Here is a 13461-nt window from a genome sequence, read left to right as displayed (position 1 = left end):
GGGGGGGGGGGGGAGATGCAATTTTACAGTAACCTGTCAAGAGACTTTGTTCTGAGAAAAAGTTTCTTCTGATGAAATACTTTGTGAAATCAGGTGTAAGAAGGAATATGAAATCACTTATGCATGTTTGCTGACACCTTGTGATACTTTCTGATGTGTTTTACAAAATCTTAAAACATAAACCTGATAGTGGTTCACCTAATTAGCTTGTAGGCTGAAATCTGAGGTTATGTAAATATGTTTAAGGAAATCAGTTAAAACACATTTTTGTGAAACAGCTCACTAGAAAGCCCAAACTCACCTATTGAGCAAAAATTAAATCTTTAGGAACTCGGGATGGGTCCGAGCATTTACATTCTGTATGATTCCTACATAATACATGTTTTTTATTGTGTGACAAGTGACCAGAAGACCACTGTTGATATCTTATATATCTGTTGGGTTCAGTAGCACTAGCTGTGCCAGTGATCGGAGCAGTGGACACAGGGCAGCTTTAGTGCTGCATGCTGATGTGGTTGTACATCTGGCTCTGCATATCCTAGTGCTAGAAACTCTACCCCAAAGAAAACTTTAGTCCAAATTTGTCTCTGCACTGCATGGTCTTGGAAAAGGAGGTGGTTGAAGTCTGCCAGCTTAGAGCATGGAAGCAACACGAAAATGATGTAGCTGTGTGCATGCCATGTCATTTTGGTGTTGTCTTATATCTAGCTCTGTAGCTGTCATGCTGTAAAATGGATGTTTTCTTTTGAATTCAAGCCTTCTGTCTCCAATTCCCCTTTCCTCCCATTCAAAAAATACAGGAAACTTGATTTGTCCATTAGTGATACATGTTGGTTTTATATCCATATAACTCCAGTGAAGCAAAAGGATGAGTAAACAGACAGGTCCTAGTTATTTCTCTTGTAAAAAATAGGCTGGAGAAATTGAAGTTGTCTGAAAAAGGTGTTGAATTTTTCTTCTGAGACAAATTTTACATAAGCTGTTTTTCTATAAATTTACTGTCTTCCTGGAAAATCAGGATTTGCCAAACTGTTTTAATGCTAGGTTGCTCAGGAAGGAGTTGGGAGGGGAGGATTAATACCAAGTAGTTGCATCCAGAAGTAAAGGCTTTCCCTTCTCCCATGTCCTCGTGGAAGAGTGCGTTATTTCAGAAGTACTGTTGATAACCATTGCTATTGAAAAAAACGGTGAGGCTGCTGTCTGTGGTAATGCTTTATGAAATGTGTATAGAACTGAATGCAAGCCTGTGGTTTCATCTAGAAAGTAGAGGAGCGTGCTTTCTTGTTTGACTGAAATGCCAGAAGCATTTAGCTGTGCTTTGCAGTTCTTGCCTGTACCACCCATGAAATAGTACTCTTATCCCAGAAGAGGTACCCAATACAATAGATATTAATTTGCATAAGAGGCTGTTTTCTAATTATGAACAGTTTGTGTGTCCAGGGACTTTTGATTAGTGACGAATTGAAACCAGGGAAGAATATGAATAGCTTGAGGGAAGGAGGACAAAAATGAGAAAATTACAATAGAAATTGACAGGAATAAGATGAAAGCAATCTTTTTTAAAGTATTCTGTTTAAAGCATAGCAGAAAGAGAGCAGTTCTGGGCCAAGTAATAACAAATCAAATGTTCATTAACAAGAATTACAAATAATTAGTTACTATTAAGACAAGCAAGGCAGAAGATGAATTCTTTCCTGAGGAGTGACTAGGAGAGAAGAATAGGAAATTTGCAGAGATACTTCTGCTTTCCTTACTGTTTTCTAAGGAAATCACCAGAGCCTTGCGTGTTGAAAATGTGTACGTTTAAAATTTTGATTATTTTTCTTTTAATTCTGTATATGTCAATGTAACCTCACAGAAAACATTAATGAATATATATATATATATAAATATATATATATATATATAAAAATAAATAAAAGGATCAGACCAGGACTGGCATTGAGTATGATATGTACAAGCTGTGGAGAAAACAAATCAACAACAGGTTCTTCAGCACCAAATTGTGCCTTAGAGCTGTTTAAAATCTTCTCTGACGGAAGTATCGGTTACTTTTCTGAGGTACATACCTTGAAAGGCATATCTTTATCTATGTCAAATTGTAAAAGCGTAGAGGGTCAGTTCTTTCCATCTTGTGCGACCTTGTTATTCAAAGATTACCTTCTATATCAAACCTTATTGAATTCACAGGACCTACCCTGCAGCACAGGCATGTGCTGTATGTAGGTTCAAGGCAGGGTATTGTAGTCTTTATTCCAAGTTGAAATTTTAACTGGGGTTGTATACTGGACAGTCTCAGATGGGTAAATTGATCATGAATAGCTTTACATATGTGCAGTGAATTGGAGGTGTTGGACCAGTCCATCCTAGGCTGCCAGACATCCAGAATGTCTGGTCTGGGCTCTGTAAAAGTACAGGAGAAGCTGTGTTTCATTTCCTGTTCATGTAGGACTTGGCCATTAATCAGAACACCCAAAGCTTCTAGTCACAGGAGAAGTTTGTGTAAGCTAACCTATGATACTAACAGAAGGTGGAAGTTCAACCTACTTTTGTGTTTGTCTTGCAAATAGATCCATGTATTCTTGGTCTCATGAGATGTGTGTTTGTATCATTGTGGTTATAATTTGAGTTTGAAGATTACAGTTGTATTTGCATTAGTTATGGGAAGATATAGCAAGAGTTTTGTGCTATTCATACTAGCTTAACTCAGAATGGTAAAATCCATTGAAATGATCAACATGTCTAAATTCTGATCTGGAGAAGACAATTCTTGTCACTTGGAGGACATTTAATAATTTCAAATACTAGCTTTATTCTGTTCCTCGTAATAACAACTCTTAACTAGTTCACTTCGTGTGTGTTTGGGTTTTAATTTTGGCTAAAGGTAGACTGAGGCTACAGCTCCAGGAGCAGCAGAGGCAATTTAATAATTTGCTCAAAGAAATGGAGAGAACTCCCCTCCTCTACTGCCTTGCTTCCAGTTGTGTGGTTCAGCCACTGTCTTGTGTCAATTTTGACTCATCTTGGAACCTTCTCTTAATCACTCGGTCTTAGCAGCTCAGCTGAGAACTGCTCACTGGCTGGGAAGAAGCAGAAATTAGTGGTCTGCCACATTTAGGGAGCTGACCTGGCTTGCTACAAGTGCCCGAGCTGGTGTGGGGCAGGTAGGTAGAGGGAGTGAGGAAAGAATGCTAGCAGGGATGGACTGTGAGATGGGCTAGCTCTGCCTTGTGGAACTGCACTGTCTGCTTACAAAGCCAAGCCGAGGCACATTAAAGGGGCTGGAGAGAAGTGTTTCTGGGTACTATCTGGTGAACAAAACTGTATATTTTTCTGATTCAAAGTGATTCTTTTTCTGTCTTTGCTTTTCTGTCCCACACACCCTTTTTTCTTGCGATTCCCTCCCTCCACCCGCAGAAGACCACACAAATAATCAGTTCTCATTCAGTTTGTGGAATAATTAAGCTGCAGAGGACTTTAATACTAATGTTGGAGAGACAAAATAGTGCATAATATTGGCACTAGGCCAGAACTGGGACATTACTGCTCAGTCAGTGAAGCTCCTGTTCAGCTGGCAGAGAGCTTGATTGAAATTAGTTCTCTTAACTACTGATTGTCTTGACAGAAGAAAAACCAAGCTTGTATCTCACAAAGATCAAAAGATAACTGTTCCCTGAGTATTGACTTCTAAGCTGGAACAGTGCTCAGTAGTATTTGCTGGTGAGAGCTACTCTACTACCTTTCTAATTGTTCTACCTGAGATGGTGAAATAGTTTATGGTCCATGCTGGCACTGGGAACAAGGAAGGAACACTCCCTTCACCTTTCCAGAATCTTTACCAGTATCTGTGCAACCACATGCTTCTGAAAGCCACTAGAAAGCTGCCCTGCAGATTCTTTTCATACTTACGGGATGCGTTTAGGTGAAGGAAAAACCTGCTTATTTGCTGATAGATTTTAATTTTAAGACTGTGTCTGTTGATCAGTGCTGTGTTTTGCTTTTACTGGATGTTCCTGACATGATACTATGTTTCTTCATCAGATAAACCTTCTGAGTTATTTGTAATCTGTGAAAATGATCAACTTTTAGAATGTGTTTGTCTGTTTAAGGGCATTAAACAATTGGGAGAAAATGGTTTAATGAGTAATGCTGCCTTTTCTAACGTAATACAATAATGTGTTGAATCTTATTATAGGTATGAATATCTTGTTTAGACTATTAGTTTTATTTAGAGGTCACTGTGCCAAAAATATAAAAAAAAATCTCACTTTTTTCTTTTCTGTTTTTGTTAGACGTTAAGGCTAATCTATACCACTACAGCAGTGCAGAGGAAAAATGTAGGAGCCTCAGGACCTGAAAAATACACGGAGGAATTTATTAAAAAACAGATTGAAGAGTTCAACCTAGGAAAGAGACATTTAGCCAACATGATGGGAGAAGATCCAGAAACTTTTACCCAAGAGGATATTGATGTAAGTACAGTTGCTCTGTTGGAGAAGTAATTTACTGTAGAGTTTCAGATATTGAAAGCACTTTACTTCAGCATGAGCCCCTCAGCTCTCTGTGAATTTTAATCAAACTGTCAGAATAAGAAAGAATGCTACTATACATTGCAAACATTGCAGCTGTGCCTGTGAATAGAGATTCTACCCCTGCTACCATGTGAGGTCACACATCACAGTATAGAGCTGTATACCATATCTTGCTAAAGCACAGTAGGTTCTTTTTAAAAGTACTAATGGATAATCCCCTTGATCAGAGGTTATAAGAGGCACTGTAAAGGTTTATGTAGTACTTTGAAGTGTTTGCCCACAATTTGACCTGCTGTGTGTATTTAGGTCAGGTTTTCTTGTGTGATACTGTGGTTGTTGGTAATGCAAATTAAAATTTATAGGATGTTTTACAACTAACAGTTTTAGCTTAGGGATTTTAATACAGATGTGAATTTAAGCTCATATCAATAGCTCCAAACATACTATTTTATTGCCATTCCCTCTGACAACTGACAGATGGGTGGTCTTCTCTTTCTTTGTGTCATTTAGGCTCATGTATAGATATGCTCCCTTTCACAAAAATGTTTTGTTGCATGGATTTTTTTTAATGTCCCACCTGGTCTTCACTTCTGTCATTTCTGTCTTTTTTTTATCACACATCAGAGGTAGAGGGAGAAATGTCATTTGGTGACATTTACTCTTAGGTGAAGCTGTGTGAAGTCTCATGGTTGAATCTTTCTCTGTGCAGTAACAACACTATTACTATATCCATGGCAGCACAGTATATCAGCAGGGCCCTCGGGGTAGACATAGTAATGTGATATGTGCCAAAAGAGGTGTGCATGGCTTAGTGTTTTCAGGGCAAGGAGACTGTTTGTTGCCCCTCTCAGTGGCAAAATTCTGTCAGCATAGCTGTGTCTACATAAGAGATCTTGACAGTGTGCTTATGCCAGGAAAGAGCTACATCTGTAGGTGGTGATACAGGCTGATTTCAAACACATTTGACAGGCTTCAAAACTAAGTTCTGAAAACTTCTCTGAAAATAGACACCAAAGTAGAGACACACAGTTAATGGCCTGCTGGGAAGGCTGAAATGAGACTTGAGTTTTATCAGGTCTCAGAAAAATCCATAAAGGAAGCTTGACTTTATAAAAAATCTGTAGGAAATCAAGCTTTATGAGTACAAAGCTATGCACTGATACTGTGACTACTTTCATTTAGAATCACAGATACCACTTTGCTCTATCTACAGACAAGTGCTAATGCAGGGACCCTTCCCATCTCAGTATAGAGTGGATGAGGTCCTGTCAACAGTAAAAGTATTCATTGAGGCATTTGGGTCGGCAGTAATAGCAGCCTGTTTCTTTACATTGACTTTTCTATTTCTGCACAGACTATAGAATTTCCTTTTCCTGTGTTTTTCAGATGTTCTTTCTTATGGTTAATGACCTCTGTCTTTTTGAGTTACTTCCTTGTGAAGTATTCATGCACAGACCTGCCACCAGAATGCCTCCCGTGTTAGTACAGTACAGTGATGATGCTAATAGTTCAGTTTGCCCGAAAGGTTAATGGTAGGAGAATGCATTAATCTGCAGCCTGGCTTCCTTCCTTGATAGGGTCTTGGGGGAAGGCTTACAGACAGCAAGACTGCAAGCAATGGAAGATGACCATATCTAAGTAGTGGCTTCTTTCTGAATCCACAGCACTACGATCATTTGCACTAAATTAACTGAGTTCCGTCATTAATAAAAGCAGATTCATTTTGGAAATTAGCTTTCACAAATGTAGTGCAGGTGACAAGTATGGGACTGCTTTGCAGACTGTTTCTGAAAAGAGGGGAAGTGCAGCCAAAAGAGTAGTGTTTTGTTTGGTGATAGCAAGTATCTGGTACATGTTTGACTTCTTCATATTCCATCAGGTGTTGGAAAATACTTAAGAGTGTGTAATAGTGTCTGCTATGCATAATTAAATTTCTGTTATAAAAATATAAAAGCTGCTTAAGCACTGGCAGGAGAATTATGAAGTTTTACATTTTGAACAGTAATAATTCTTTCTTATGAATGCTTATATACCTCCATGTCTTTTACTGTTAATCTGTTCAATGTATTTCAAAAGTAGACATCATAGGATTCTGTTCTTCACCAGAGTTTTAGGTGTAGTTTAATAAAAGCTAAACCTTGTGAAGTTTTAAACAGGAAAATAAGTTGACTTACTTGCTAATCCTTCTGGATGTTGTGGAATCAGAATTGCCTCTTACTGATGCTTTTATTTAGGAATGAAAAGTTAAGCTGTGCATTACAACTGTATTTCTGGAGGAGAAAAAAATACAGCAAATTGATATATAACTCTGCAGAAGTCTACCAATTGCTTTTTAATTGGTATTATAGACCTCACTCTGAAGCTAGAAGGTTTTATTCTCCTATGTGTGAATATGTGCTATGAAGTTTTTCTAATTGATTTGCTTTGCCCATTCCATTTGATGTATCATTTTTCACAATATTTCATAATTTGTGCTCATTTCTAATGAACAGAGTCGTTAGGACAGGCATGTCTAAGTACAACTGACAGCTAACATTAGGTGCCAGATGCAGTTTATAAAGCTATGTAGAACTGCAGAGAACAGTTTAAATAAATTAGCACCTGTACATTAGTCTCACTTGCTGGTAATTTATAAGCGAATCAGTAGAGATGACATTTAGGTAAGTCATTGATCAAGTTAACAGCTGCATACCCGCTGCCCAGCTGGGATACCTAATTAATAGAGATTGCAGTCCTGACCTAGTGCTTTTCCCCGGTTGAGTCTGTAATCCTTTTATTTTGTGATTTAACTTTAACTTGTGGTTGTGGTAAACAGCCTACCTTCATTTTCTGCTGTCAGTTCTGTGATATTCTACTTTAAAGCCCAGAAATCTAAGTAAAATTAATACAGGAAAAGCATCTTAATCTTCATGACCTATTTATATGCCAGTATTTTTATTATTCATTTTTATGCAGTCACTAAATGCTCTTCCAGATATGAGCTCACCATAAAGCAATACTCTTTCTCCATAAGAGTTAGTAAAACTCAAAAGCCAGAGATCCGAGGTGATTTTTTCTTGCTGTCTGCCTGCCTTATGACCTTATGAATTAAGATTTAATGAAAAGTAGGCTGTATTACTTGCTTTTAAAAGTGGCTCAGCACATCGGATTTCTAAATAACATTCAATTTTTAGCAATGCAGCATGTTAAAAATGAGTGAATATTGGCATATGTGAAATGTCAGAAATGTTATTCAGAACAAAATGCATTTCTGAACTTTGTTTGCAAGAAGAGAATGTTGTCCAGCATTGTCCTTACAAGAAATACAACAAATGGGTTTTGTATTGTTTTTTAAATAGTTGATGCTAGAATGTTTTTTCCAACTTTTTTTTTTTCTCCAGTGGAGCCAAACTCCTGCATTAGTATTTTCTTCTGTATCAAAGTCCATCTGAACTGATGACTACTGTATTTTTTAATATTTTTAATAATTTTTGTTTTGAAAATGATTAATCAGTATAACAAAAGTATATTAAAAGAAAAAGTGGGTTAGTGGTTTTTTTCTTCATGTGATGGGGTAAAAATGATGTGTCACTGTGAACTTGAAATTTCTTTCTGCCCAAGCTAGAATTCAGCTTTAGATAAACAGTGGCAAATGATTGGGGTGGTTTCAATAAATTTTAGTAGTTAGTTGTTAGAGGAGCATTTTGTTTTAGAAGATAAATTTATCTGTGTCACTTTTTGTTTTAACCTTTTCTGTCTTGCTAAATAAAAATCTATTTGATTTAACATTTTCCATCCCATTTTTGTTTCGTTTCTGGTGCTACCCCAAATATTCTAGATTTTGGATGTTGAAAACTTTTAAAGAATGTTGCTAGTGTGGTTCAAAGGAAAAACAGCTGTTCCAGCAAACATTTCTGCTGAAGTACAGTGGCTAAATAATGTGATTCAAGAGGCAGGGTTTAGGAAGGGACGTGGTTCTTGTGTGATCAAGCTGAGGAGTAGAAGAAGCTGAAACAGCTATTGCTCAGGCATTTCATTAAAGCATTATGGCATAAAGTGTCACTTCGCATCTCAGTGTTTTGATGGCTAAAGTTTCGTGTATATTTAAAAAGGAATGATCTGGATTCTTGAGCCCTCTGCCAAAAAGGATGCTCCTGCAAGGGAACCCTAGCATGGAGGTGTTTGGGGTTTTTTTTCTTCTTTCTTTGTTTTCTGCAAAATACCTTTTCTTAGATTATTTCCTCAGATAACTCTCTTTGGGTATGATTCAAGCAATTAAAATTATTGGAATGTTTTGTGTTTGAGCTGTAGATCTAAAAAAAAGGTGTGGGAAGACACTTGGGCAGGATCAATTTGCTCTGCCAAACCTCTCCTCCATATGGTGGCTTATTTAAGGACTGAACTGTCTCAGTGTCTTTCCCCTATCCCAATATGACTCAGTCTATTCTAATTGAAGTATTGAATTCTTAATTTGTCAAGACAAAAAAAAAAAGTAACCCTTACAGTAACCCAGCTGAACTTGTTTGAGTTAGGCTCTGATGTCTGAGAAAGTGAGTGAACAAAAAACTTGGCTTGCAGATAGATAGGAAGGGAAGGAGGATCAGAAGTCAGCATGTGCAACATGCACAATGAAGAGGTCTGATGGTGGTGTGGCAGGTATACTGAATTAGCACAGTATGCCTTGTGCAGTGCTGGACAGATTATCTAATGAATTGGTTTGCATGTTTGAAGGACTGCCAGATAGGATTTTTTTAATAGGGATGGAAGCTTGTTCTCATTATTCCAACTGGCTTGAATTCAAATTTATAGCTGCAAGTGAAAGACATTGTAGTCCTGTGGGCAGTATATTGAATCATCTGATCCCTCAACAAGTGATACTAGAACAGGATTCCTTTTAGTTTGTTACAGGAATGCTAAGTTTACCAATGACTATTTTTTTTTCCTGTGTGGATCAACAGTAGACTTTAAAAACAAACACCTTCAAATTCCAAAAGGAAATGTCTAAAATTGTTTTTTTTAGCAACTCATAGCAGAAGCAGTCTGTACCCATTCCACTATTTTCCAGGAGTTTATGTAATTATTCTTGGAAATACCATTGTGTTACTAGGTACCAGGGTTTTTTAATCATGTTTTTGCAGAAAATAATTATGGATGTTTCTTTTTTGAAGAGTTGTGTTTTATTTCCGAAGACAATGGCAACAGTGTCATTTCACAAATAGAATTGTGAAATAGCAGCTGAGAACCTGTGGAAACTAGAGTGAGATGAATGAAACTTGTATAGTTAAAATGATGGCCTGAAGAAAGTAGTTCTTGGTGATATTCAGAACATTTTATTTCTCATCTAGAGTTCAAGTCAAATTAAGCACTATAAGAAGGATATGGACCATGATGGTTAAGCTGAAAACCACTTCTGGAATGGAAAACTGCAGTTAAATCTAAAAAGTTTCTTGGGAACTTTACTCCTAGCATTTAAACCTTGTTTATAAAGTTTTAAGAGGGTTGTTCGCCTGCTTTTTAAATCTTCAGGAAAATGGAGAACATGCAGTTAATTCTGTACAGAATTTTGACTTGAAACTTGGAGATTCCTGTAAGGAAGCCTGTGTTCCAAATCTGAAGACATTGTCAAAAAATTTCAGGAAAATATTTCATGGTTATTTATGTGCTCCAGCTGCATTTTGGAGACACTGACTCTGATGTCATTTGTAAGGTTGATCCACCATCTTAATTGCTAGTACATGAGTGTTGAATTACAGTTTTTCTGAAATGCTACTTTTCTACAAAACTGAAACATTTGCATAGACAAAATAAGTTTCTATAAATGAAGTTTCCAAGAGGCAGACTGACTTGCCATATAGTTGCTAAAAGTACAGTCTGAGGACACAGCTATTTAAAATTAAGAAGAAACTTCTGAATAAAGTTGAACTGAGTCTGTTGCTTCCCAGGATAGTTTCTAATGGGATGTGAAGACAAATACCCCATCCTTGATTACATTTCCATAAAAAGGGAGAAGGCTGGAAGACTCTATTTCTTTCCATTTTGGAGCAACAAAAAAGTTAATTTATAAAGTGAACTGTTATTCTTTGGCTAGTTGTTGCGTGGAGAGCTGAAAGGAGATACAAGGATTTCTTAATAGAGGGTTTGTTTATGTTTTAGCCTGAAAGACATGAGTATACACTCAAGTGACATAAAATAAACTGTCTAGAAGTATAAGGTCTCAGATGGCAGCTGCTCTCTTAATTATAAATGTTAAATTGTTATATTTGGCATTTATTAAGTTGTCATAGTTACAGTAACTGTTTTGACTGAGATTCCAGAAATGCTTGTATAAAGGCTGTGTCTTAAGTACACACACAGTCAGTCTTGGTATCCTGTAATAAATTCTTTTAATATCTTATATAAGGTGTTTGTTTAACATCATTTGGCTCACAGCAGATTTCTATTGTCATCATAATTAATCCCCATTTGTTCATAAATAGGTGTTCACCTACTGTGTGTATGCATAAAATGCCCATTGACTAACAAATGGGAATACAGTAGTCACTAAGAGAAACAAAATTACCATTTCATAAAATCAAGTTAAGCCTTTTGTTTGCTTCAGAATTCTCAAAATTTCTGTTCAGAATGCCAGTAGGGGATTAATGGAAGTAATAGGTTAGGTCTTTTTACACTCTATGCATATTAAATCAGTTGAAACACTGACAAACCGCTCCATATCCGTAGAAAAAAATATCAGCAAATAATGGCCCTAAGGTAGCCTAACCAACAGAGTCATTCTTCCTAAGAGAAAATTTTAAACTCTGATTTTATTGTAATTCTACTTTTCCATACTGTCTAATGGAAATATAAATGAGACCACTGCCAGTGGGGTTTATTCAGTTAGTCCATGTTACTGTACAAGCACAAAATTTCCATCTTAAGTTCTACTACCCACTGCCTGAAGATGGCTACACTTGCCAGACCCCTACATCTGGGGCTAGATTTTTCTATTTTGTTTTTAAAAACAAATGGAAATAAACAGCTCTAATAAATGTGTCTTTTTGTTTTATTAAATTATATTTTAGCTACATTGTAGAGGGAGAGTAAGATGCTCTTGAACAGGAATGTATGTCATTGAATTTAACCTTGTGAGGTGCTTTGCCTTACATTTTGCCAGAATGATTTGAAATGTTGGTATACCTACTTTATTTGTGGAAGGCAAAGAATACTAACTTTATACATCCCGTGAATAGTGGTAGATACTGGTTAAGTAAAGGCAAATTATGTACCTTGTACTTAGTAAAAACAGTGGTAAAGGATGAATGTTTAATGAATGTTACATGCTTTTCTAAATTGCTTTAATAAACCCTTAGGTATCTAAGGACAAGAAAGATGGCATTTAAGAGTCTTTCTTCTCTGAGCAATTAGTTCAAGTTCAGCAAAGATTGTAGTGATTCACAGTTGTTTCCAAATGCAGTGATCAATGAAATGCTTATTTAGGCTATGTAAAGTATCTTCTGCTGCCACAACAAACATTGCTTCTAGACTTGAGGAAGCTATGTCTGTAGAAACTGGGATTCTAAATGTGTAGAACTTTGTCCAGTTGCTTTAAATAAAATTGCCATGCTTGGTCTGTCAGTAGGCACTGTTAACAAGCACTGATATTTTCAGAAAGTTAAATGTTGTGATTTCCTCTAGAAGCCACAGCACTTGAAATTTTAGGGAGAATCACTGTGTATAAAGATGGTCTTTGCACTTGAGTAGTTCTAGTAAATAATGATAAATGCACATGATAACAAATAAACTTCACAGAAGAAAGTTCACTCATTCTGGTGTAGTAAGAGTATAGCTTTCAGAATGAGGTTTTCTTTTTCCTGAGGATTCCTGTGGCACTCTTTCTTACTGATCTGGTTGCCTACAGTACAAAAGTTACGCTCTTTTTCTCAACAGAAAGTACCCAAGAAATGTTTTGATGATGCTTTTGTGGAAAAAAAATACATATCTCTCTTTTTTTCTTGCAGAGAGCTATTGCATATCTCTTTCCTTCTGGCTTATTTGAGCGACATGCCAGGCCCATGATGAAGGTAGGATTTTTTGTTGTTGCATTTCTGAATAACTGTAGCATGATATTTTAAGTAACTTTTTCCTTTTGCTGATATTTGTTTATTTATTTATTTACAGCATCCTACTGCAATTTTTCCGGAGCAGAGGAGTAAGTGTTCATAGATATTTTTTTAATTGTTTCTAAGTATTAGAATTTTTGCATATGTAGAATTCTTTATTTTCACAGATTTACTTTTTTTTTTTTTTCCCATGTTCCTAATAACTGCTAAGACATAAGCAGAAAACCTGATCTTATATCCTAGTTTTTAGGATAAAAAATACTACTGAATTCTGGAATACTAATGGTCTTTTCAGAGATCTTGTTAACTGACTATAGATAAATGTTTTTAACTGTTTAAAAATAAACAATAGCTAGGATGACATGCAGAATCTGTTGAAGTCATGGGAAAAACCTTCTGTTGAATTCAGTAGCTTTTTGGTCAGAGCTGTCTTATCACAGCCATAAAATATTCATTAATACTATTTTTAAACCAAAAGTTTTCCTGATAACTTCATTGCTCTAAAAGCTTAGAAATTACAGCTTTGAAATTGCCAGTTAAGAGAATAGGGAGAGTGGAAACTCTCCCAATCATGTCTCAGTTTTGACCAGAAAGTCCTAATTCTGTGCTTACATCCATACTGTCTTTGGTCTTGCTCCTGAGACACTACATGAAGTGGCAGTTGTCAAGTGATATGCCAGTATGTTGGGCAGTGAGAACACCACTGAAATTGCTGAAATAATTTTACATAGAATATTTAAAAGATATGACATAACCTGTTGTCCACTTTTGGCTCACACTTCATATCAGCTAGTATCATCAGTGTGAAATTCCACATGCACTGAGCTCTTAGGTTCTGTATGGACACTTCT

The 13461-nt window shown here is 36.4% G+C and overlaps 1 protein-coding gene across 1 annotated transcript in view; it reads left to right on the top strand.

Moving 5' to 3' along the window:
• The window catches only part of MRPS9 (mitochondrial ribosomal protein S9), a 33074-nt gene that overhangs the window by 1631 nt on the left and 17982 nt on the right, over positions 1-13461 (top strand). Inside the window, exons 2-4 of the mRNA XM_026847583.1 lie at positions 4293-4472; positions 12509-12571; positions 12669-12699. Coding sequence (XP_026703384.1) covers positions 4428-4472; positions 12509-12571; positions 12669-12699 — 139 coding nt within the window. The 5' untranslated portion in view covers positions 4293-4427. The remainder of the gene's footprint in view (positions 1-4292; positions 4473-12508; positions 12572-12668; positions 12700-13461) is intronic.

The sequence above is a fragment of the Athene cunicularia genome, assembly GCF_003259725.1.
Source record: "Athene cunicularia isolate RWA chromosome 1 unlocalized genomic scaffold, athCun1 chr1_part1, whole genome shotgun sequence".
In the NCBI taxonomy this organism is placed as follows: domain Eukaryota; kingdom Metazoa; phylum Chordata; class Aves; order Strigiformes; family Strigidae; genus Athene; species Athene cunicularia.
The sequence above is the reverse complement of the archived record's forward strand: the minus strand, read 5'-3'. Positions and strand labels throughout refer to the sequence as shown.